We start from the raw sequence: 23895 nt of genomic DNA, 5'->3' as shown, positions 1-23895 counted from the left end.
TATTTTCTGGATTATCCATGTATAGATGGTAAAAAATCCACCTGCAATGCAGGAGACCTGGGTTCAGTCCCTGGGTAGGGAAGATCCCCTGGAGGAGGGCATGGCAACCCATTCCAGTATTCTTGCCTGGAGAATCTGCATGAACAGAGGAGCCTGGTGGGCTACAGCCCAGGGGGTTGCAAAAAGTTGGACATGACTGAGCAACTAAGTACACATCTTTTCACCTGGATTATAAACCTATTGAGGGTAAGGAAAGACCACGTCTTCTCCTGCTATGCATTTCCCACAACTCCAAAGTGAAATTGTCTATCAACTAAGTGAACAAAAGCATAAATTAGAACGTTAATAATGATGCACTATGTTCCTATGACGATTTGCCTCTCTGTTGGGTGCTTACTATAAACAAACTGTAATCTTCCTGACACCATGAAAGGTAGTTATTGCTAGCCCTCAGGGCTAGGCAGAAGGTTTGAAAAGTTGAGAGTGATCCAAATTATCACGAACTGAATTACAATTTGAGCTTTTTTCCCACTTAGGTATAGAAAGGTGGTTTCCAATAACTGCACCGATGGAGTGAGAGAACAGTACACAGCCAAGCCACAGAAGTGCCCAGGGAAGGCCCCGCGGGGGCTCCGGATCGTCACTGCTGATGGAAAGCTGACGGCGGAACAAGGGCACAACGTTACTCTTTTGGTACAGCTGGAAGAGGTAGGACCGGGTCCCGTCTCCCCTCTACTTTCTAGAGCCAATGACTTTCCTTAAGAAATCATGATTTGGTTTACATGTCTTTTTGTTTACATAGGTATATTTTTTAATTTTAAATTTCATTTAAAATTTGTATTCTCCTTTTAGTTCCTTGGTATTTGTTGTTATAAGTTTGCCTTCTCTGACACAGTTCTGTTACTTTTATTTCACTGCAAGTTGGTCTTCATTCTTACTGAACCTGTAACTTCTTAGGGATTCTGCCTGGATTTAATCTTCTATTATTGGCACTTTTAGCAAAATGTTTTCTCAGAATACATTAATAGTATTCCTAGAACAGCTTAACACATATACATACTGAACTAACCTAAAAGCTGCTAATGCTGTCTTCCTCCTTTAATCTGAGGTCATGGCTTTTCTTTCTAAAGACAACATTAACCAGTCATACATATAGCATCCAGACCAATCTAAACTAATTGAATATAATTTCCCTGACATTTGGGAGGTTTATTGTTTTACTATTAATAGTTCCTTAGGAATATTATTATAAACATCAATTATTGTTTGCCAAACTTCAGTTATCTGAAGTTTCTGAGTAATTAGATGGTAGAATAAGATGTCTTTTATATTACATATTTTAGAATGTTTACGGCATGTTTGTCATCTTGCAAATGAGGAAGATGGCTGTTACGCCCAGTGTCTGAGTCCCCAAAACTGAGAGAATAAGACATCCACAGCAATGCAAAAGCATAAAGGGGTTTATTGCTAGCTTGAGCCAGGGCTCCTGTCACATCCAACATAGTGGAGTAAAACAAAAGCCCCAAGCCCAGATTTACAGCAGTATTTATAAGTTTAGAACAAAGACAGGGAGTTGGCAAGGGTTGATTGGCTGCAGGGGTTTCCTGGTATTTACTGATTGGCCAGTCATCATCCCTCTGATTGGCCAGAGTTATCTCTCTGATTGGCCAGAGTTATCATCTCTCTGATTGGCCAGAGTTATCATCTCTCTGATTGGCCAGAGTTACCATCTCTCTGATTGGCCAGAGTTACCATCCCCAGAAGTCCCTGAAGCATGACTCAGGGATTATTTTTGGCCTAGTGCACCTCTCTGAGCCTGTCATGGCTCTGGTGAGGTTGTAACAATGGCCTCTAAAGGATAAACACCTTCACTAAATGATCTTAATTACTAAACCAGGCTGTCCTACCTTCAGTGTTTTCTGTGTACCTAAAATATGGCCAATGCCACTTTTAGCCATGTGAATGCAAAGGAATCTGAAAAGTTCACAATGACATCAGGATAAAGATATACAACATTGTTTTCTCCCCTTTTCTTCTGATAGTTCAGTGACTCTCCATCTCTAATAAACATAAAAATTACCTGGTGAGCATGTTAAAACAGTTTTCTGGGCTGCAACTTCAAAGATTCTCATACAGGAGGTTGAGGTAAGACTCAGGAATATCCTTTTCTAACAGGGTCATATGTTATGCATTTTGCTTCAAGAAAAAAGAAAGAAAGAAATAAGGGCAACATCAAGAGGCCCAGACCAGTCTAAGAGGCTCTAGAGGGTGACATGAAGGGGAAAAGATGTAGTTAGGATTACATTGTCAGGTTTACTCAAAATACTTAGTATTATAATTTCCATAGAAAAAGCTGTGATCTAATGAGCTGGAATTCTTGGCTCCAGTGATGCTGTTGCTTTCAGTTCAAGGACCACTTAGACAAGCACTGCTCTAACCTAATATCTTTTTTCCTGTCTCCTTAGTAAGTGCCTTTTAACCATACCCAGTTTCCTAAACACTAAGTTTCCCCAGTGTTCTTCAGTTGGAACTAGAAAGAGATGGGCCAGTTTAGGCTAGTTGGAATTACTTGCATTTCACAGAAATAAATCTTGGGGGAGCTTCTGCCTGAGGCTATGACAGACTAGCTTGCTGCAAACCAAATACATATGTATTATTTAGAGCAGGAGTTAGAGTGGGAAAGAGAGAAACACACATGGAGAAGGAGGAAGAGGACTTAAGAAATTTCAATTCTTTTCTTGAGAGATAGGAAACTCATTGTGATGAGTTATGCTGTAATTCATGTTGTATTTCCCCTCAAGAACTTTGCCAGTTCATCTGTCACACTGTTTAAGAGGTCAGATTTCAGATTCCCAGTAGAAGGTCAGACCAGAAGTGTTGCCTAAACATCTGTTGGTAGACTCGAGGTTGGGAAGATAAAGACTGGACTTCAGAGTAACCAAGTCATCTGGGACTGATGATCTCAAATCCCAAAGAGGAGAGGAGTGTAGAGAAGTTATACAGGATTCTGTGTTCTTTGTTTCCTTGGGGGATTCCATGGTGGCTTAATTGGTACAGAATCTGCCTGCAATGTGGGAGACCCAGGTTCAACCACGGGGTTGGGAAGATCCCCTGGGGGAGGGCATGGCTATCCACTCCAGTATTCTTGCCTGGAGGATTCCATGGACAGAGGAGCCTGGAAGACTACAATCCATGTGGTTGCAGAGTTGGACACAACTGAGCCACTAACACTTTTCTCTTTCACTTTTGTTTCCTTGAATTATTTGACAATATGTGAGGGATGCAGATAAAACAGCAGGTAATCACTTAGGATGTGAAGTCAAACATAGTTTTTAGAAGTATTACATTTTGAGGAGATAGAAAAAAATTGAGTTTAGAGATCAAGGGGAAAGCCCTGGTGAATGATACAAGACTAGGTCCTGTAGATTTCTCTATGCTAAGAGTAAGGACCGAGCGGAATTAGACCAGACTCCCTACACCCTGAAATCCCACCTGAAATTATTTCAGTCTAATCATTATTAGAATGATTTCCCCCCCATTTTAAATGTCAGAAACTGTAACAAATCCTCTTTAGAGGAAAATAACATATACCGGCAGCTTTACTACTTTTTATTTTTCATGTAAAATTTAGGGTATTTAAATAACCACAGATATATCAAGAATCAGGACCAAGAACAGGAAAAAAAAAACAACATAAAAAAGAGCACATTTCCTGAGATATGATTAATATGTTTATGAATATGGGACAAGATATAAAATTTAATCCCACAGCAGTCATCAGTAGGTAGCGGCAATCAAATGGAAGTCATAGAACCATAGGTATAGGTACTGATATTAAGAACTTAGAGGGGTTTGTAGTAGATTGAACCCAGGTGAGTGAAGGATCCGTTTATTAGAAGCAATGACAGTAGGGAATATAGCATTTGGAACTTAAGAGGAAAAGAGGAGAAAATAGGGAAAAGAATAATGAGACCAAAGGAAATGGTAGAAAGAGTGAACACAGTCATCTTGAAGGGGAGGAACTGGTAAGGAGCCAGAATTATTTTCGGAGAGATAATGTCAGAGTTTTCCAAAAGCTGGCAAAAGATGTCAGCATATCAACACAGAGATTCAAGAGAATCTGTAGACTCAAAGCAGGGTATTTTAGATACTGTGTTCAAACTACTGACATCATCTAAAAACAAGAGAAAATTTTAAAGCAGCGCAGACAAAAATGGAATGACATGTTTGAAGTGCTGAGGGAAAAATAGTGAAGCTAAAGCAAAACCATTTTTCAGACAAGCAAAAATTAGAATGAGTCATATAAGCTGATTTCTTTGAAAAGAAACACTAAAGGTAATTGTCCAGGAATAAACAAAGTGACCCCAGGCAAAAGCACAGAAATAATGGAAAGAATGAAGAATAAGAAAGATGGTGGATATGCTGGTGAACTGAAGTTAACAGTGATTTTGTAGACCAATCATGTTAATCCGTTGTGGGACTTAAAATACACGCAGAATTAAAATACATGACAATAATAATATAGTATGTGAAAAGAATTAAATGTAATTAAAGTGGTTTAAGCTCCATGAAATATCTGTGAAGAAGTATTGATAAAAATACTCTTTTATATTAGAACCAGCATGTTCAGAAAGTGTGCTTTAATATCTAGTCACAAGTTAAAAATGGTAAGGTAATGCTGAACTATCAAACTACTGATAGGAGAACTGGATGAATATTAAGTGCCTCATTAATCAAAATAAAGTAGAAAAGAGAGAAGAGGAGACATGCTATCATTGAGACAAATTGAACAGATTTGAAAATGGCATATGTAGTTATATAAAACAAATAATTAGTTATTTTTGTGTCTTGCTTAAGAAATGTGTCTAGCCCAAGACTGTGAAGATATCATATCACATTTTTTTCTTTAGCTTTCACATTTAAGCCTAAGATCCATTTTGAACAAAATTGTTTCAGGCAAGGGCCAAAATTTATGTATTTTTTCCATATATGTAGCCAGTTGACCCAGTACCATTGAAAGACAAATATTTTCACACTGAATCTCTATATGGTCAATTCATTTATGACATAGTAATATACATATATATGTGCACATAAGTATGTGCTTTATGTCACATGAGACTGCAGTACAGTAGGTAATGTACTATCTTTTCAGTAAATGGTGCTGCAGCATTGAGTATGAGGGAACATGTGAATCTTGACCTCTCAAAACACACCAAAATAATATTAGCTGGACTGTCAGTCTAATTTTGAAAGAGAAAACTAGGGTACTTAAAGGAAAACATGCAAGGATATCTTCATGACCGTGGATTAGGAAAATATTTTTTAACAGGAAAGAAAACCTAATATAAAGAAAAATATGATTTGCTAAGATTACATTAAAATTGAGAATTTCTTTTCTTCAACAGTCATTATTTTAAAAACCGTAAAGGTGAAATCTAGAGGGGAAGAAGTTATTTTCAGTACACACTTTCAATAAGGGACTCATACCCAGAAAAATATAAATAAATCCTACAAATCAATAAGAAAAATTTCATCAACCTAGTAGAAAATGTACAAATGATTTAGAAATCTCAAAGAGGGTAACCACATAGCCAATAAGCATATGAAAAAATTACCAACACCACCGCCTATCCAGAGAATGCAACTTAGAACTATAATAGATTATTCCTATGTACCCATCAGAAGACTGGTATTTTAAAAGACTAACAATATCAAGTGGTGCTGTTGGGGCAACTGGTCAGTCATCCAGTGCTGTTAGGCATGTTGGTTGGCACCCTGGAGACCAGCTTGACATGAAATGCTATACCTGAATACGTGCACAACCTAAGAGCCCCATTTCCACTCCAAAGATATATTTATCAGAAATGCATACAGTGCAAACTATTATATATAGGATGAGAAAACAACAATGTCCTATTGTATAGCACAGGGAACTGCATTCAATATCCTGTGATAAGCCATAATGGAAAAGAATATGAAAAAGTAAATATATATACATATGTATAACTGAATCACTTTGTTGTGCAGGACACATTAACTCAACGTTGTAAATCCAACTATGCTTCAATAAAACTTAAAAACAAAGAGAAATGCATACAAATGTGCATAAGAATGTATGTAGAATAATATGCATAGCAGAGGAATTCCTAAGAGCTCACAAACTGAAAATAAACATCCGTCAATATTAGCACAGAGAAATAAATGATAATATACATATAAAATGGAACATCATACAACAATGAAAAAGAACAAACTACTGCTATGTACAGAAACTTGAATGAATCGCATAGCTACTATTGAGCTAAAGGAATCGGACTGAAAAAATGCATATTATATGTCTACCTAGTTAAACGGCAAAAAAATAAGCAAAGCTGATTTATGGTGATGAGAATAAGTATTACCTTTGGAGGGGGAGTGGCAGGGACAGTTTCTGGACTAGTCACAATTTAAAATTTCTTGGTGACTAATGAATGCATATACTTTATAAAATTCAGGTTGTATATTTAATGGTATGCATATGTTTCTATATCCATAGCATGTTCAACAAGAAGCTGACTTAAAAATCATTTTAGAAATTCAAATAAAATGGAATACTTTGTATTTAGATCTTTAAGCAGTAAGGAAACAGGCAACTGTTAAGGAGGTATTCATTTTCCAGACTAATCCCATACCCTGTGGTGAAGGTGAAGGCCCCTTTCCCAAAGACATAAGGAAACTGATTATACAACTCAGAAGAACATTGTCTTTTGAAGCAATAGACATCAATGCTGGAGCAGGATTCAGAATTTAGATTTTTATTTCACTTTGAAGAATGCTGTAGAGGAAAATCTGAAATAAGAAATCAGTCCTGGTCAGCTCCAACCTGTGTGTACCCTCCAGGGACAGAGGCCAGGCTCTCATCTATTTAATGTCATTTTCCATGCAACCAGGATGATCAGGCAACTCAAACTTGGCTGAGTGATGTGGGAACAAATTGGGGAATCTGGTTCTAAGATGTGTAAAGTCATGCCTTCTGGGCACAAAAAGGGGGAAAAAAATAACAAGTCAGTTCATTCCACTTGAATGGGCAAAGCTGCAAGAGCAAGGATGAATCCGCTGCCTGTAGCTGTCAGAATCAGCCCCTTGATTTTTTTGTCTCCTAGTGCAGAGCACAAAGCCTTAAGGACTGTCCCCATATAAGGAGGCCCCAGAGAGCTCACATTTGATTGTGAGATTCTGTGCTCATGAATCACAAGCTCTCCTTACATAAACACCATCAAGTTCTCTGTTAATCTCTGGATTATATATGTAGGCAGAGCTGAGGCATGTGATAAGCAATGTGAAACACAGAAGGGCAGAAAGTCTTATAGAACCTGGGGAGCATTGAGACTTGAAAAAAAGATCCCATTTGTGAGTGCTTACATGGATTGTCTCATATAGATCCTGCAGTGGGTAAGTAAGTATTACTGTTATCATTTTATAGATGGTACGGTGGAAGCACAGAAAGGCAGAGTAACTCACCTAAGATCACACAGCCAGCTACAGTAATGGAGCCAGGAGTCAAATCCAGGACCTATGGTATCCTGCCTTTTTATCACTTGTCTATAGTGGAAACAACCATTTTTCTGGCAAAGAACTTCATGTAGTTCCCAAGGCTTCCTAGAAACACTTGGCTGGGGCAGGTAGTAACAAAGATCAAGGAGTAGAAAGAATAGGCTAAATTATCTATGTCCAAGCCAAGCTGGGCTATGGCTGCAGCTAAATTCTCTCTTTTTTTTTTTTTTCACTCATCTTTTTTTTTTTAATTGAAGGATAATTGCTTTACAGAATTTTGTTATTTTCTGTCAAACCTCAAAATGAATCAGCCATAGGTATACATATATACCCTACCTTTTGAATCTCCTCCCATCCCCACCCCACCCCCCCATCCCACTCATCAGTATGTAAACCAAGATTTCCTTCTGGATTTTCTGAGAATATCCATGGCTTTTGAGATCAGCTTCTTGAAAACCATTTCAGCAATGAGAGAAGCCAAATCTGCTCTTGGGTGTCCTCCTCTTTGCAAAACTATGCCTTTATTGAATGACTACAGTATTTCTGCTGCTGCTGCTGCTAAGTCGCTTCAGTCGTGACCGACTCTGTGCGACCCCATAGACGGCAGCCCACCAGGCTCCCCCGTCCCTGGGATTCTCCAGGCAAGAGCACTGGAATGGGTTGCCATTTCCTTCTCCAAAGCATAAAAGTGAAAAGTGAAAATTGAAAGTGAAGTCGCTCAGTCATGTCTGATTCTAGCACTGTTTTATCCCCTCTAAAAAATGTTGGAAAACAGAATATGAATGCAATACTTGAGGACTTTAACATCTATGTATACCAAGCTTCTCCAGAATCTTGGGTGTGAATTTGGCTATAATATTGCTTAATTAAATTTAAAACAAAAAAAACCCTTATGTATGCTACTGGTAATACATGTGTTCTCTACATCCTCGTCAAAATTTCTGAATTCACTTCTCATTTCAATTTGTTTCTAAATTTACTTTGAGTAGAGTGTCTGACTTGCTCTCATATCTAGTGCCAGTTCTTCATAACAGTGGGGATATCAATGCCACACTTCTGATGCCCCCAAAGCGGCAAGTCCTCCAGGTGCCACAAGAGGTCTCAGCTACATTTTGATATGACACTGTAGTGTGATTACTGAGATGTGGGCAGAAGATTTCCAAGCCAGGGTGATACTTTATCATTTGGACACCAAGGATCATGCTTCTGCATCTCATGGTTTATTCTGGTTCAACTTTCTTCTCCAAGTTTGTCTCATGTCTGTGGGGCTAGGTTAGGTTAAAGACGATGCTAGGTTAGGTTAAGGACTAGGTTAGGTTAAGGACTGACCCCTCCACCTTCGTCCTCAGCTCTGTGTGTGTATGTGCTTAGTCGCCGTTGTGTCTGACTCCTTGCAGCCCCATGAACTGTAGCCCCCCAGGCTCCTCTGTCCATGGGATTCTCCAGGCAAGAATACAGGAGTGGGTTGCCATGCCCTCCTCCAGGGGATCTTCCCAACCCAGGGACTGAACCTACCCTATCTTTGTCCTCAAGTTACTTACATATAACGCACCCTTGCCCTCGCCCCCGCCCACACACACACACTAAGCTGTGTCCCCTTTGTGTATCAGCTAAAACACTAGAGACCTGAGGAGTCAACTGTTCCACCAGTTAGTTATGTATGTGTGTTTATTTTTTCTTCAACAAATATTTTATGACTTCCAACCTTGTAGGAACTCAAACCCTTCAAATACTTCTCATTTGTGAGTAGACATATTTCAGCTTGTGGAACTACATGTTTTGGACTAACTAGGACCTCTGCTGTATCAAATTTTAAGTAGAAATTTAAACATACAATATAGAAAGTACTAAGTAGTTTGTATTTGTTCAAAACAAAAAAAAATAATTTATTGGATACATTATAATAAAATCTGTATTAGATCATTATAAATATCTATATTACTAATATATAATAGCAACCTTCTATTTTCTGACATCTCCAAATAAATGATCAATATTATTAAGACATGAATCATGTCCTGCCTGGTTGTAACTCTGCTCACCATGTCTGCAATATTGGTAGGAACTCAATAAATGTGTGTGGATTTGAATAGGCTTCCTCCAGGAGAGTAGAGATAAAGCCTAAACTTGAAAAGGCTCTTAAGATTCGAATAAAACCCTAAACATGTTAGTCTTCATCTGAAATCTAAAGCCCTTCCTTTGTTCTGTATTAGTGCATGTCCTAATTCTAACATAATATCAGTGAAAACCTTGCTAAAACCAGAGCAAAGAAGAGAACTTCTTATTGACTGTAGAATATCAAAGGTACACTGATGCTTATAGCTCTGTGTACTGTAGCTGAGACCTGAGCCACAATTTTTCCAATTTGAGAAATGCAAGAAATGTGATCACTTTTCATAAATGGCCTGTGAAGCTATCCTCCCCCCACCCCCACACATACATCTAGGTGACACAATGACTCCATACATAAACCCTTCAAAACCATACAGCTTGGTTACTCAGAGAACCACAGAATTCTGTTAATGCTGATGAAAAGCCCCCTTGTCAGGAACCCCATGTCTGCTGCTTTGAGGGTTCTCTGCAAATATACAAGAATAAAAGAATCTTTACTGGAAGCAACAAGGCGAACGAGCCAGTCTTGCTTCCATCCCAGACCTACTCATTGTGGAGGATCCAAGAACACACGCATGTAAACACCCACACTCACACTACAATATGCATTTGTGCATCACTGTTTTCTTAAGGACAAAGAACAATGATCCAGGAACAACCATGAGGGGAGAGGAAGAGTCCATGAAGCTGTGTTTAAGAAGCTTAACATTTCACATTTTGTAATGGCTCCTGAATTTTAGGAAGCTGATCAAAAGTGTTCTGCAGAGAGACCCCAGCAGCATCCAATGAGTGGTAGCATCTGTCTGGAGACTTGCTTAAGATGGATATCCCCTGTACCACTAATGAGCACCTAATGAGTCTATGGACTTTCAGTGTGATAACCCAGCTTTCTAGGGAAATCCAGTGTGACAACCTGAAGGCACAGGATGAATGGTGAAGGCCCTAATCAGTCTTAAGAACTCAACAAAAGTGATTTGGAAGGCAGTCATTTGAGAGGACTGCTAGGCGGAAGTAGTGTCTGCATGTTACGGGAGATAATTAAATCTGTTTTAAACAGCTGTAAGAATAAAGAGATGCAATTCACTGCATAATTTAAGACTTTTAAATTAAATCTGAGGCAGGGGACTAAAATTAAAAACTTTGATCCGTATCTCATTGTTTCAATACTTCAATTTACATACAAAGACTGGAACTTAATAAGGAAAATTCATGATTATAACTTCTTCTGTGAGATTTAACTTGGAAATGTGAAGGCTGTGTCCTCATTAAATGGATTTCAATGAGCTGTAATTTCACATACATTGAAAGACTTACAGCCACATAAAAGTAACCACAGTGTAATAACACCTCATAAATTTTGCAGAATGCTGCCCGCCATCAGATGGTAGAAAAGAGGACTTTTGATAATTGTGTGTGTGAGTGTGTGTGTGTGTGTGTGTATGAGAGAGAGAGAGAGAGAGAGAGAGAGAGAAACTCATCTATTGAATTGATAAAGGGAGCTGACCTACTTTTTCATTTGGAGAAAGAGTTGGCATGAAGAGTTCGCAGGAAGTGTTAAGTCCAGGCAGGTATGCATCACTTTCTAAGCCAGCCCAGATCTGACTCAGAAGATTCAGCTGTTTTCTTCTTCTGCACAAAGGAATGGAAGCTGATTTCAATGAGCCATAGAGATTTAAGAGGCTTTCTCATGTATTATTCCTTACTCCATGCAGCTTTATTCTCTTTGACTCTAAGCAAGGTAATTGAGGCACTTCATTTCTTCTCCCTTGTTGCTTTGGGTTAAATAGGAAAGAAGGAAATGAGGCAGGCAATATAGATTGTCTTTAGCCAGAGGCCTGATGCCTGAAGTTCAGTTGAATTCAGGTTAGCAGCTCTAAGGTTCTGCTTTTCTCTTCCCTCAGTACCTGTTCCACATGCATTGGTATATTTCTATCCTTTAGGGTTTCAGAGAATAGATGTTTGCAAAGCACTTCAGTCTGCCTTGACAAGCAAAGAGAGATACTTGGTTCATTACCGAGAGTTTCAATACAGTGATCATCCAAGGGCTAGAGTCATAAAATTGTCTTCAGTTTGGATTTTCAATCTTTCAGCATGTCTGCTTGAGGCCCTCCACCACAGGGGCCCACCACCCCTCGAATCAGGGCTGAAGCCACACAATCTTGCCCAAGTGCATAACTTCCTCAGATTTCTGGCTTTACACTCTTGTCATTCATTATTCCATAACTGTGTCTTACCAGCTCACTCCTCAGCGTAATCCACCATTCACCTATAATGGAGAATCTCCATCACAGCACTCGGATAAGTTCTGCATCTTCACCAAAGAGTGGAGATTATTTCAGCAGCCTGAAGAGATGTTGGAATATTATGGATGTCCAGTAACGCCAATTGAAAGAATAGTATAATTATTAAAATAGCAGGTTACCCAGTCTAGAAATGACAACTAGAATCATCACCATTCTGCTCATCTTTAATTTATAGGTAAAGGAATTGAGGTCCAATTGTAAAATGCATTTCAGAGGACAGTTAACTATGTCTTCTAACTTCCAGGTCACCACCTGCCTTCTGAAGGGCACTCCTTCCACATATAATACACCTGTAGACCTCTGTAAAGTCACTGAAATCTCATCAACCTAATAACTTGGGAAAGTGATGAAGTGATATCTGGGGCAAGAAATCATATATCCACTTTATAGGCAGGATCCCATGACTCAAGTCTACCAAGTGATGGCTAAATACAGAAGTTCTGAAAGCTACTTAAAAATGTTGGCAGCGTAACATAAAACAGTGTAGTAATTCCAGTGCCGCCGTTGTGGTGGTGGTGGTTGTGTGTGTGCGTGTGTGTGTGCGTGCAATATCATTGGTTAATATGGTATTCACCAGTGTAAAAATGTTATCTCTGGGTGTCATGATTATGAGCAGTTTGAACTTTCTTCTTCCAAATCTCATCCTCATTCTATAGTTTTCTCAAAGAATTCATTATGGCTTTTCTCTTTGTTCTTTCTTCTAATAAGGTTAACATATTTTATCATATTTTAAAACTAGAAAAGAAACATAGATTTATTCCCAAAGGAATGTTCCTACTGTTCTTTCTTTTTTTTTTAAACATTTTATTTATTTATTTATTTTTTAATTTTTTTTTTCAAGTTTAATTAGAAGTACTTTCAAAAGCAGTTTATTTCAAAGTGATGTTATGATCAGTTTTCTATCCATATAAACCCTACTTCTAGTTTATTTTTTTTTAAGTTTATAAACTACTTTTATTTATTTTTTTTTATGAGTATTAACATTTTATTTTATTTATTTTTTTTTTAAATTTTAAAATCTTTAATTCTTACATGCATTCCCAAACATGACCCCCCCTCCCACCTCCCTCCCCACAACAACTCTCTGGGTCATCCCCATGCACCAGCCCCAAGCATGCTGCACCCTATGTCAGACTTGGACTGGCGATTCAATTCTTACATGATAGTTTACATGTTAGAATTCCCATTCTCCCAAATCATCCCACCCTCTCCCTCTCCCTCTGAGTCCAAAAGTCCGTTATACACATCTGTGTCTTTTTTCCTGTCTTGCATACAGGGTCGTCATTGCCATCTTCCTAAATTCCATATATATGTGTTAGTATACTGTATTGGTGTTTTTCTTTCTGGCTTACTTCACTCTGTATAATTGGCTCCAGTTTCATCCATCTCATCAGAACTGATTCAAATGAATTCTTTTTAACAGCTGAGTAATACTCCATTGTGTATATGTACCACAGCTTTCTTATCCATTCATCTGCTGATGGACATCTAGGTTGTTTCCGTGTCCTGGCTATTATAAACAGTGCTGCGATGAACATTGGGGTACATTGTTCTTATGACATACCCAAATGTTTACTTTTAGAGTGATTTTTAAAAAATCATTCAAAACCACTTACACAATGTACATCGTTGAGCAGCCTCAGAGTTTTCCTGCCAAAGCCTGCTGGGGTGATTCCTGAGGCCGCAACGGCAGCAGACAGCAGAGCAGTGTCCTTTACCACCTGAAAAAGGTTTCAAAAGCATGATGGATCAAGGTTCTGATGGCTCTACACCACAATGTCTGGATGGAATAAGGAGGCCTCTGTTTATAGTCATTTATCTACTTATACAAGCCAAATGTTGACTTACAGTATTCTGTTCTATTCAGACAAGCACAGAAGACATAAAAAGGAAATTTGGAAATTTGCTGTTCATTTAGACACATGGTGCTACAGTTTATTTGTAAGTGAGAAGGTGAACTGTTTTGTGATGTTGTAATAGCAAGTTCTTAGTCTGAGCATTAGATCCAGAAGTATCTGGATATTTAGTTAGGCAAGCTCCAAAAATCATAGTCCTCAAAGAAAGGTCTAGCCATCTGTATTTCATCAGAAAGAAGATAAAGTGCTCATCCAGTCAGATTATTTGGTGGGTCCACAATTGGGTCTCTCTGGTATCACTGGCCTTGTCAGACCCAAATTTTTCTGGTAAAATCATAAAACCCCATGGACCACCCTCCATACTGTTGTGAATGTTCTCCCTTAAGGTCAAAGGATCCAAATTCAATGTTGCCTTTACTCTCAGAGAAGCCGGAGGGTCTGCACATTTGGAGAGGTGCCTGCGCTATTATTGAAAAGCATCTCTGAATAGGCAAGGGGAGGAGGATAATTCTATATTTTACAATTGTGCCAATACCTAGATATCTTGGAATTATATATAAAGCTCGGTTTTGAACTTAAAAAGAAGCCCATAGGGCATGCTTCAAACCAGACCACCAGAAAACACTGTCCCAGCTCATCTGGTGAGGCAGCCTCAGCTTTCAGTAATAGTAATACCACTTGGAAGAGCTGCCAGAGAGGACCCAGAACCAGCAACAGAAGATAGAGCATGCGCAATGGCTCCTTATCATAGACTGCTGTTGCCCTATGCTAGGACTCTGTTGACTGTTATACAATGGCAGGTGCAACAGTTTCAGCAGTTGATTCCTGTTTACAGTCATCTCACTCTTTGTCAAGCACTCATGGGTCTTTACAAATGTATTTTGTAGTCTCCATGGTATTCCCGTGTATTACATGGGTATCTACTTACATCGCTTTTTAACGTAGAATTTGATCTGTGCTGGCATTCCTCTAAAGAGTTTTCATTACTGGAGCTTACAATCACTCTCAGGTCTTACCTGTCTATCAATTTGTTCTTCAGTGTCCTTCTGGCAATGAGCACAATGAGTATCTATCTTCTGTGAAAAAGAAGTTCACAGAACTCCTTAAGTTAACTTCTTCTTGAGTTAAGAAGAGCTTGGTTCAAACTCATCTTGTGACTCTAGACAAATTATAACAGTCTTTCAGGCCTGAGTCTTAATAGGGTTGAAGATTCAATGAGAAACTACACAGAGAACAGTCGTTACTATTTCTAGGACAAAAAACTTTTGAGAAATGTGCTCTCTCTTTTCCCTTAGTGACCGTCAGGGGATATTCTAGAACAGTCTTAACTTTACAGTCCATGTAAGAAGTCACATGCCAGAGTTCATTCTTACTGAATACGCACAAGGGGAATAGCACTTCTCTCCATGAACTCCTTTACACCAGCTGACAAAATCTCTTCTTTGGAGACCAGAGCAGCATTATACCGTCGTTTTCTCCTTTTTGTTTCCTGCTGAGACCTTGCCAGTCTGAATCTAAAGCTGCTAACCTGTCTCATACCCTGGAGTAAGATACACAAGCCAAAGGCAGATTACTTTTTGTTTTCTAATTTGTTTTACTGAGGTATATTTAATTTGTAGTGTTTGTTAATTTCTGCTGTACAGTAAAGGAATTTACTTATATGGGTATATTCTTTTTCATAAAGCTTTATCACAAGACATTGACTATAGTCCCCCGGGCTATACAGAAGGACCTTATTGTCTACCCATTCTGTATATAATAGTTTGCATCTGCTAATCCCAGACTCCCAGTCCATGCCTCCCCTGTCCCCACCCTCTTGGCCGCCAGGAGTCTTTTCTCTCTGTGAGTCTGTTTCTGTTCCATAGATAAGTTCGTTTGGGTCATATTTTAGATTGCACAGGGAAGTGATATCATATGGTATCTGAATTTCTCTCTCTAACTTATTCACCTAGTATAATCATCTCTGGGTCCATCCATGTTGCTGCCAATGGCATTATTTCGTTCCTTTTGATAGCTACTCCGCCCTGTGTAGGTACCACCTCTTCTGTATCCCTTCATCTGTTGATGGACATTTAGGTTGTTTCCATGTCTTGGCTATTGGGAAGAGTGATGCTCTGAATGTAGGGATGCATGTATCTTTTTGAATTATAGCTTAATCCAGATATATGCTTAGGAGTGGGATTGCTGGATCTTATGGTAATTCTATTTTTGGTTTTTTGAGGAACCACTATACTGTTTTGTCATAGTGGCTGCACCAATTTACATTCCCAAAAGGTATGTTATTTTTAGTTCACACCTCCCACCCTGCCCAAATACGTTTACTCTTAAGAAGAAAAGGCTGAAATGCCTGATTTTTGATTCTGGCATTTAATGTTACCGAGTGATGGTTTTAGAAAAGGCAGAGGAACCAGAGATCAAATTGTCAACATCTGCTGGATCATGGAAAAAGCAAGAGAGTTCCAGAAAAAACATCTATTTCTGCTTTATTGACTATGCCAAAGCCTTTGACTGTGTGGATCACAATAAACTGTGAAAAATTTTGAAAGAAATGGGAATACCAGACCACCTGACCTGACTCTTGAAAAACCTATATGCAGGTCAGGAAGCAACAGTAAGAACTGGACATGGAAAAGACTGGTTCCAAATAGGAAAAGGAGTACGTCAAGGCCGTATATTGTCACCCTGCTTAGTTAACTTCTATGCAGAGTACATCATGAGAAATGCTGGACTGAAAGAAGCACAAGCTGGAATCAAGATTGCCGGGAGAAATATCAATAACCTCAGATATGCAGATGACACCATCCTTATGGCAGAAAGTGAAGAGGAACTAAAAAGCCTCTTGATGAAAGAGAAAGAGGAGAGTGAAAAAGTTGGCTTAAAGCTCAACATTCAGAAAATGAAGATCATGGCATCTGGTCCCATCACTTCATGGGAAATAGATGGGGAAACAGTAGAAACAGTGTCAGACTTTATTTTTGGGAGGCTCCAAAATCACTGCAGATGGTGACTGCAGCCATGAAATTAAAAGATGCTTACTCCTTGGAAGGAAAGTTATGACCAACCTAGATAGCATATTAAAAAGCAGAGACATTACTTTGCCAACAAAGGTCCATCTAGTCAAGGCCATGGTCTTTCCAGTGGTCATGTATGAATGTGAGAGTTGGACTGTGAAGAAAGCTGAGCGTCAAAGAACTGATGCTTTTGAACTGTGGTGTTGGAGAAGACTCTTGAGAGTCCCTTGGACTGCAAGGAGATCCAACCAGTCCATTCTGAAGAGATCAGCCCTGGGATTTCTTTGGAAGGAGTGATGCTAAAGCTAAAACTCCAGTCCTTTGGCCACCTCATGCAGAGTTGACTCATTGGAAAAGACTCTAATGCTGGAAGGGATTGAGGGCAGGAGGAAAAAGGGATGACAGAGGATGAGATGGCTGGATGGCATCAGCAACTCGATGAATGTGAGTTTGAGTGAACTCTGAGAGTTGGTGATGGACAGGGAGCCCTGGCGTGCTGCAATTCATGGGGTCGCAAAGAGTCCGACCTGACTGAGCGACTGAACTGAACTTCACTGAACTGAGTGATAATGTTGTTCAAATATTGTGATCAAAAGAACAATAAAATAACAACAGAAATCTAAAGCCAGAGTTGGCTGTATCCCATCATCAGTGTCTGTTTTGCTGCCACTGCTGCTAAGTCGCTTCAGTCGTGTCCGACTGTGCAGCCTCATAGACGGCAGCCCACTTAGGCTCCTCTGTCCCTGGGATTCTCCAGGCAAGAATACTGCAGTGGGTTGCCACTTCCTTCTCCAATCAGTGTCTGTGTTACCTCCTGGTTATTTCCTTGTTACTCAGTCAATATTTAAGCGTTAAGAGTAACAGTACGGTTATGGTGTTGTGTTTTGTGCTGTTTCTTGTGTCGTGGCCTACTCCACCTCTCCTTTTAAATTTGGTGAAATATTAGTTTCCCCTCTTTACTCTTCTCTTTTAATCCTGCTGATCTTCCTCTGCCTCTCATGTCATTTCACCCCTGGGGTGGTCAGTGTTAACAGACTGGGCTATTTTAATGATCACATTTATGCTCATACAAACATATACAGACATACAGACTTACAGGACATATAATGTGTTGTCTTATGCATCTGAAAACAGGTTATACCGTAGGTGATTGACTTCAATGCAGTTTTTGCTGCATAAACTTTAAAGCCCCTTCCAAGACTGAATTTCAGTAAAGCTTTTGTCAGGCCTGCCCTTAAGCTTTGCAAGGACCAACCTCTGACAAACGAGTCCAGTTTCTATCTGCAGTGGCTCCCTAATGACTTCCAGAGCATCTTGGAGTCTCATTTCTGCACCAAGGCTGTCAGTGTTGAGTTACTTTAGCATTTGTTTTCCCATTTTTCTCTAAAGCCCTGTTACAGGAACTGATAAGTTCACACACCTTTCATTCCTCAGGTTAATCTTGGCCTCATTGCGGCCATTTGATCTATTTGCTTTTCTATTATAGAAGTCAGTGCTGCCCTTGGAGAAACCCCATATGGATTTCGTGTGGCTTTTGGTCCTTCCTTGGGAACTTCTTTTGGCCTAGTATTCTCAGTTATATGTCTATATTAGGGCACAGGACCAAATGCATTATGTCTAAAGAAATTTATTTGACAGTGTAGATATTTCCCAGCCTAAGTTGTGTTTCAGGAATGTTGACTTGTCATTTATGAGATTGAATACCTAATAAGTACCTCTCAGTGATACACAAGATTTTCCTGATCAGTATCTCAGTTCAGTTCAGTCTCCCAGTTGTGGCCAAATCTATGCAACCACATGGACTGCAGCACACCAGGCTTCCCTGTCTATCACCAACTCCCAGAGCTTGCTCAAACTTATGTTTATTGAGTTGGTGATGCCAAACAACCACCTCATCCTTTGTTGTTCCCTTCTCCTCCTACCTTCAATATTTCCCAGCATAAGGGTCTCTTCTAATGAGTCAGTTCTTCACTATCAGGCAGCCAAAGTATTGGAGCTTCAGCTTCAGCATCGGTCCTTCCAATGAATATTCAGGACTGATTTCCTTTAGGATTGACTGGGTTGGATCTCCTTGCTGTCCAAGAGACTCTCAAGAATCTTCTCCAACATCACAGATCAAAACATTCAATACTTTGGAGCTCAGTTTTCTTTATGGTCCAACTCTCACATCCATGCATGACTACTGGAAAAACCATAGCTTTGACTAGATGGACGTTTGTCAGAAAAGTAATGTCTCTGCTTTTTAATATGCTGTCTAGGTTGGTCATAGCTTTTCTTCAAAGGAGCAAGCATCTTTTAATTTCATGACCACAATCACCATCTGCAGTGATTTTTGAGCCCAAGAAAATATAGTCTCTCACTGTTTCCATTATTTCCCCATCTATTTGCCATGAAGTGATGGGACCAGATGCCATGATCTTCATTTTTTGAATGTTGAGTTTTAAGCCAGCTTTTTCACTCTTGTGTTCACATTCATCAAGAGAATCTTTAGTTCCTCTTTGCTTTCTGCCATAAAGGCAGTGTAATCTGCATATCTCAGATATTACTCTCTGATATTACTGATATTGCTATCTGCAAACTTGATTCCAGCTGTGCGTCATCCAGTCTGGCATTTCACATGATGTGCTGTGCATATAATTTAAATAATCAGGGTGACAATATACAGTCCTGATGTACTCCTTTCCCAATTTGAAACCAGCCCATTGTTCCATATCCAATTCTAACTGTTGCTTCTTGACTGCATATAGATTTCTCAGGAGTCAGGTAAGGTGCTGTGGCATTTCTATCTCTTTAAGAATGGCCCACAGTTTGTTGGGATCCACACAGTCAAAGGCTTTGATGTAGTCAATGAAGCAGAAGTAGATGTTTTTCTGGAATTCTCTTCCTTTTTTCTATGATCCAGCATATGTTCAACATTCAGAAAACTAAGATCATGGCATCCGGTCCCATCACTTCATGGCGAATAGATGGAAAACAGTGGAAACAGTGGTAGACTTTATTTTGGGGGCTCCAAATCACTGCAGATGATGACTGCAGCCATGGAATTAAAAGATGCTTATTCCTTGGAAGAAAAGTTATGACCAACCTAGAAAGCATAAAATGCAGAGACATCACTTTGCCAACAAAAGTCCGTCTAGTCAAAGCTAGTTTTTCCAGTAGTTATGTATGGATGTGAGAGTTGGACTATAAAGAAAACTGAGCACTGAGGAATTGATGGTTTTGAACTGTGGTGTTGGAAAACACTCTTGAGAGTCCCTTGGACAGCAAGGAGATCCAACCAGTCTATCCTAAAGGAAATCAGTCCTGAATATTCATTAGAAGGACTGATGTTGAAGCTGAAACTCCAGTACTTTGGCCACCTGATACGAAGAGCTGACTCACTGGAAAAGACCATGTTGCTGGGAAAGATTGAAGGTGGGAGAAGAAGGGGACAACAGAGGATGAGATGCTTGGATGGTATCACTGACACAATGGACATGAGTTTGAATAAACTCAGGGAGTTGGTGATGGACAGGGAGGCCTGGTGTGCTGCAGTCCATGGGGTTGCAAAGAGTTGGACACAACTGAGTGAGTGAACTGAACTGAATGTATGTTGGCAATTTGATGTCTGGTTTCTCTGTCGTTTCTAAATCTAACTTGAACATCTGGAAGTTCATGGTTCATGTCCTGTTGAAGCCTTGCTTGGAGAATTTTGAGTATTACTTTCCTAGTGTGTGAGATGAGTGCAATTGTACAGAAGTTTGAACATTTTTTGGCATTGCCTTTCTTTGGGATTGGAATGAAAATTGACCTTTCCAGTCCTGTGGCCACTGCTGAGTTTTCCCAATTTGCTGGCATATTGAGTGCAGTACTTTCACAGCATCATCTTTTAGGATCTGAAATAGCTCAACTGGAATTCCATCACCTCCACTAAGCTTTGTTTGTAGTGATGCTTCCTAAGGCCCAGTTCACTTCACACCCCAGGATATCTGGCTCCAGGTGAGTGATCACACCATCATAGTTATCTGGGTCATGAAGATCCTTTTTGTATAAAATTATTTTGTGTATTCTTGCCGCCTCTTCTTAATATCTTCTGCTTCTATAAGGTCCATATGTTTTCTGTCCTTTATTGTGTCCATCTTTGCATGAAATGTTGACTTGGTGTCTCTAATTTTTTAGTCTTCACCATTCTACTGTTTTCTTCTCTTTCTTTGCACTTATCACTTAGGAAGGCTTTCTTATCTCTCCTTACAAGTCTTTGGAGCTCTGCATTCAGATGGATATATCCTTCCTTTTTTCCTTTGCCTTTCATTTCTCTTCTTTTCTCAGTTATTTGTAAGGCCTCCTCAGACAACCATTTTGTCTTTTTGCATTTCTTTTTCTTGGGGATGGTTTTGATCACCACCTCCTGTACAATGTCATGAACCTCTGTCCATAGTTTTTCAGGCACTCTGTCTATCAGATCTAGTCTTGTGAATCTATTTGTCACTTCCACTGTATAATTGTAAGGGATTTGATTTAGGTCATGCTTGAATGATCTAGTGGTTTTCCCTACTTTCTTCAATTTAAATCCTAAGTTTGCAATAAGGAATTCATGATCTGCGCCACAGTCAGCTCCCTGTCTTGTTTTTGCTGACTGTATAGAGCTTCTCCATCTTCGGCTGCAAAGAATGTAATCAATCTGATTTCAGTATTGACCATTTGGTGACATCCTTGTGTAGAGTTGTCTCTTGTGTTGTTGGAAGAGGGTGTTTGCTTTGATCAGTGCATTCTCTTTGCAAAACTCTGTTAGCCTTTGCCCTGCATCATTTTGTACTTCAAGGGCAAACTTGTCTGTTACTCCAGGTGTCTCTCAGTTATCTACTTTCACATTCCAGTCCCTTATGATGAAAAGGACATCTATTTTTGTATCAATTCTAGAAGGTCTTGTAGGACCTATAGAACCGTTCAGCTTCAACTTCTTTGGCATTATCAGATGGGCCATAGACTTGGATTACTGTGATTTTGAATGGTTTGCCTTAGAAACAGATTGTTCTGTCATTTTTGAGATTGCATGTAAGTACTGCATTTGAGACTCTTTTGTTGGCTATGGGGGCTACTCCATTTCTGCTAAGGGGTTCTTTCCCACAGCAGTAGATATAATGGTCATCTGAGTTAAATTCACCCATTCCAGTCCATTTTAGTTCACTGATTCCTAGAATGTCGATGTTTACTCTTACCATCACCTGTTTGACCACTTCCAATCTACCTTGATTCATGGACCTTGATTCATGGGCTTCCCTTTCAGTTGGTAAAGAATCCACCTGCAATGCAAGAGAGCCTGGTTCGATTCCTGGGTTGGGAAGATCTGCTCGAGAAGGAATAGGCTACTTACTCCAGTATTCTGGCCTGGAAAATACCATGGACTATATAGTCCATGGGGTTGCAAAGAGTTGGACATGAATGAGTGACTTTTACATGGACCTAACATTCCAGATTTCTATGCAATGTTGTTCTTTACAACATTGGACTTTACTTCCATCACCCGTCATATCCACAACTGGGCCTTGTTTTTGCTTTGGCTCTGTCTCTTCATTCTTTCTGAAGTTATTTCTCTACTCTTCTTCAGTAGCATATTGGGCACCTACTGACCTGGGAAGTTCATCTTTCAGTGTCCTATCTCTTTTTCCTTTTTATACAATTCATGGGTTTCTTAAGGCAAGAATACTGAAGTGATTTGCTATTCCCTTCTCCAGTAGACCGTGTTTTGTCAGAACTCTCCACCATGACCCGTCCGTCTTGGGTGACCCTACATGGCATAGCTCATAATTTCATTGAGCTGGACAAGGCTGTCATCCATGTGATCAGTTTGGTTAGTTTTTTGTGATTGTGGTTTATGAATGCCTATTGTTTATTATCTGTCTTCTTTGCAGCTTAAACATGATACTGCTTCATCAGAGGGAAGACATAAGGATGGTGTATGGAGTTCACAACCCATCTTTCCACTTCCATAAGCAAAAATATTGTCAGAGAGGGAAATGGTCAATGCTAGGAATCAAATCTAACAAGAAAAGAAAGTGAAGCTTGCCTTTGTTATCTCCTCTCTCTCTCTGAAAGGCATCACAAATAAATTCCAATTAAAGAAACTCCTGAAGGACTGTTTTGCAGAGATAAGTTAAACCACAGGTCATCTTAGGCCTGTTTTGAGCCTCTCACCAGCTGTGGGACATCTGGCATCTCATTTAACTGGTCCATGCTCCAGTCTCCTGGTGTCACAGATAGAAATAGCATCTGCCTAGCTATCTCCCAGAGTCCCAAAAGCCAAACAAACAAGTTAGAAATGTACAGTGTTCATGTTTTTTTTTTTTGTTGTTGTTTGTTTTTTGTAAAATTTCAAAATTTATTGAACAGAAAAGAATCATCTGTGTTAGGTCCTGAGACTGCAGCCAGCCCTTAAGGACACATCTCAGCTCTTTATACAAGCTACCCTCATATTATCCAGCCACTTGTTTTCCCAGAGACTAACCTTGACTGAGTGTACTGTGGGACTTTTGTGATTGTGCATCAGTCACTAACTGTGAGTTTAGTCCTTCCATTCCTGACTCTGTTAGCTCACCCTTAGCACTCAGAATCCTAAAACATACTGGGAAACTTTGACTATTATGCCAAGGTGTGATAGGAATGGCATCAGCTTGTGCTGCACTACATTCATCTTCAGATGAATTCAATCACAAGAAAACCTAATGTTCAACAGTCTGAACTAGTGTTCCTCAACCTTTGGTGCAACCCAGCATCAGTTGGGGGCCTTCTCAGGCCACAGCAGGACCGAGCATCCTCCCCAAAGGCCCCAAACCAGGAGGTGGGCTTGGATGTGAACTGGGTATCAGATTTTTTTTTCTTTTAATTTCTATAAGAGGTGTTGTTATCAAAGACTGAGATTCACTGATTTCAAAACCAGTAAACTATGGGAATTACTTTTGGCAGGAAGGTGAATGCAATTCCCTGTTGCAACTCATATATCAATCTGCCTATCATCTACCTTGAACTATCCCCTAATTGGCTTCCTGGAATACTCGGGCCTTCTTCCAATGCATTCTCCATATTATAGCCAGAGTGATC

The 23895-nt window shown here is 39.6% G+C and overlaps 1 protein-coding gene across 4 annotated transcripts in view; it reads left to right on the top strand.

The window, feature by feature from the left end:
• SORCS1 (sortilin related VPS10 domain containing receptor 1) overlaps positions 1-23895 on the top strand; it is a 578836-nt gene that overhangs the window by 494754 nt on the left and 60187 nt on the right. For all 4 annotated transcript variants that reach the window (XM_069568056.2, XM_069568058.1, XM_069568054.1 and 1 more), the window contains exon 18: positions 537-708. In XM_069568056.2, the coding sequence (XP_069424157.1) occupies positions 537-708 (172 nt within the window). The remainder of the gene's footprint in view (positions 1-536; positions 709-23895) is intronic.

The sequence above is a fragment of the Ovis canadensis genome, chromosome 22 (assembly GCF_042477335.2).
Source record: "Ovis canadensis isolate MfBH-ARS-UI-01 breed Bighorn chromosome 22, ARS-UI_OviCan_v2, whole genome shotgun sequence".
Taxonomy (NCBI): domain Eukaryota; kingdom Metazoa; phylum Chordata; class Mammalia; order Artiodactyla; family Bovidae; genus Ovis; species Ovis canadensis.
Note: the sequence above shows the minus strand (reverse complement) of the source record. Positions and strands in the feature narration are given on the sequence as shown.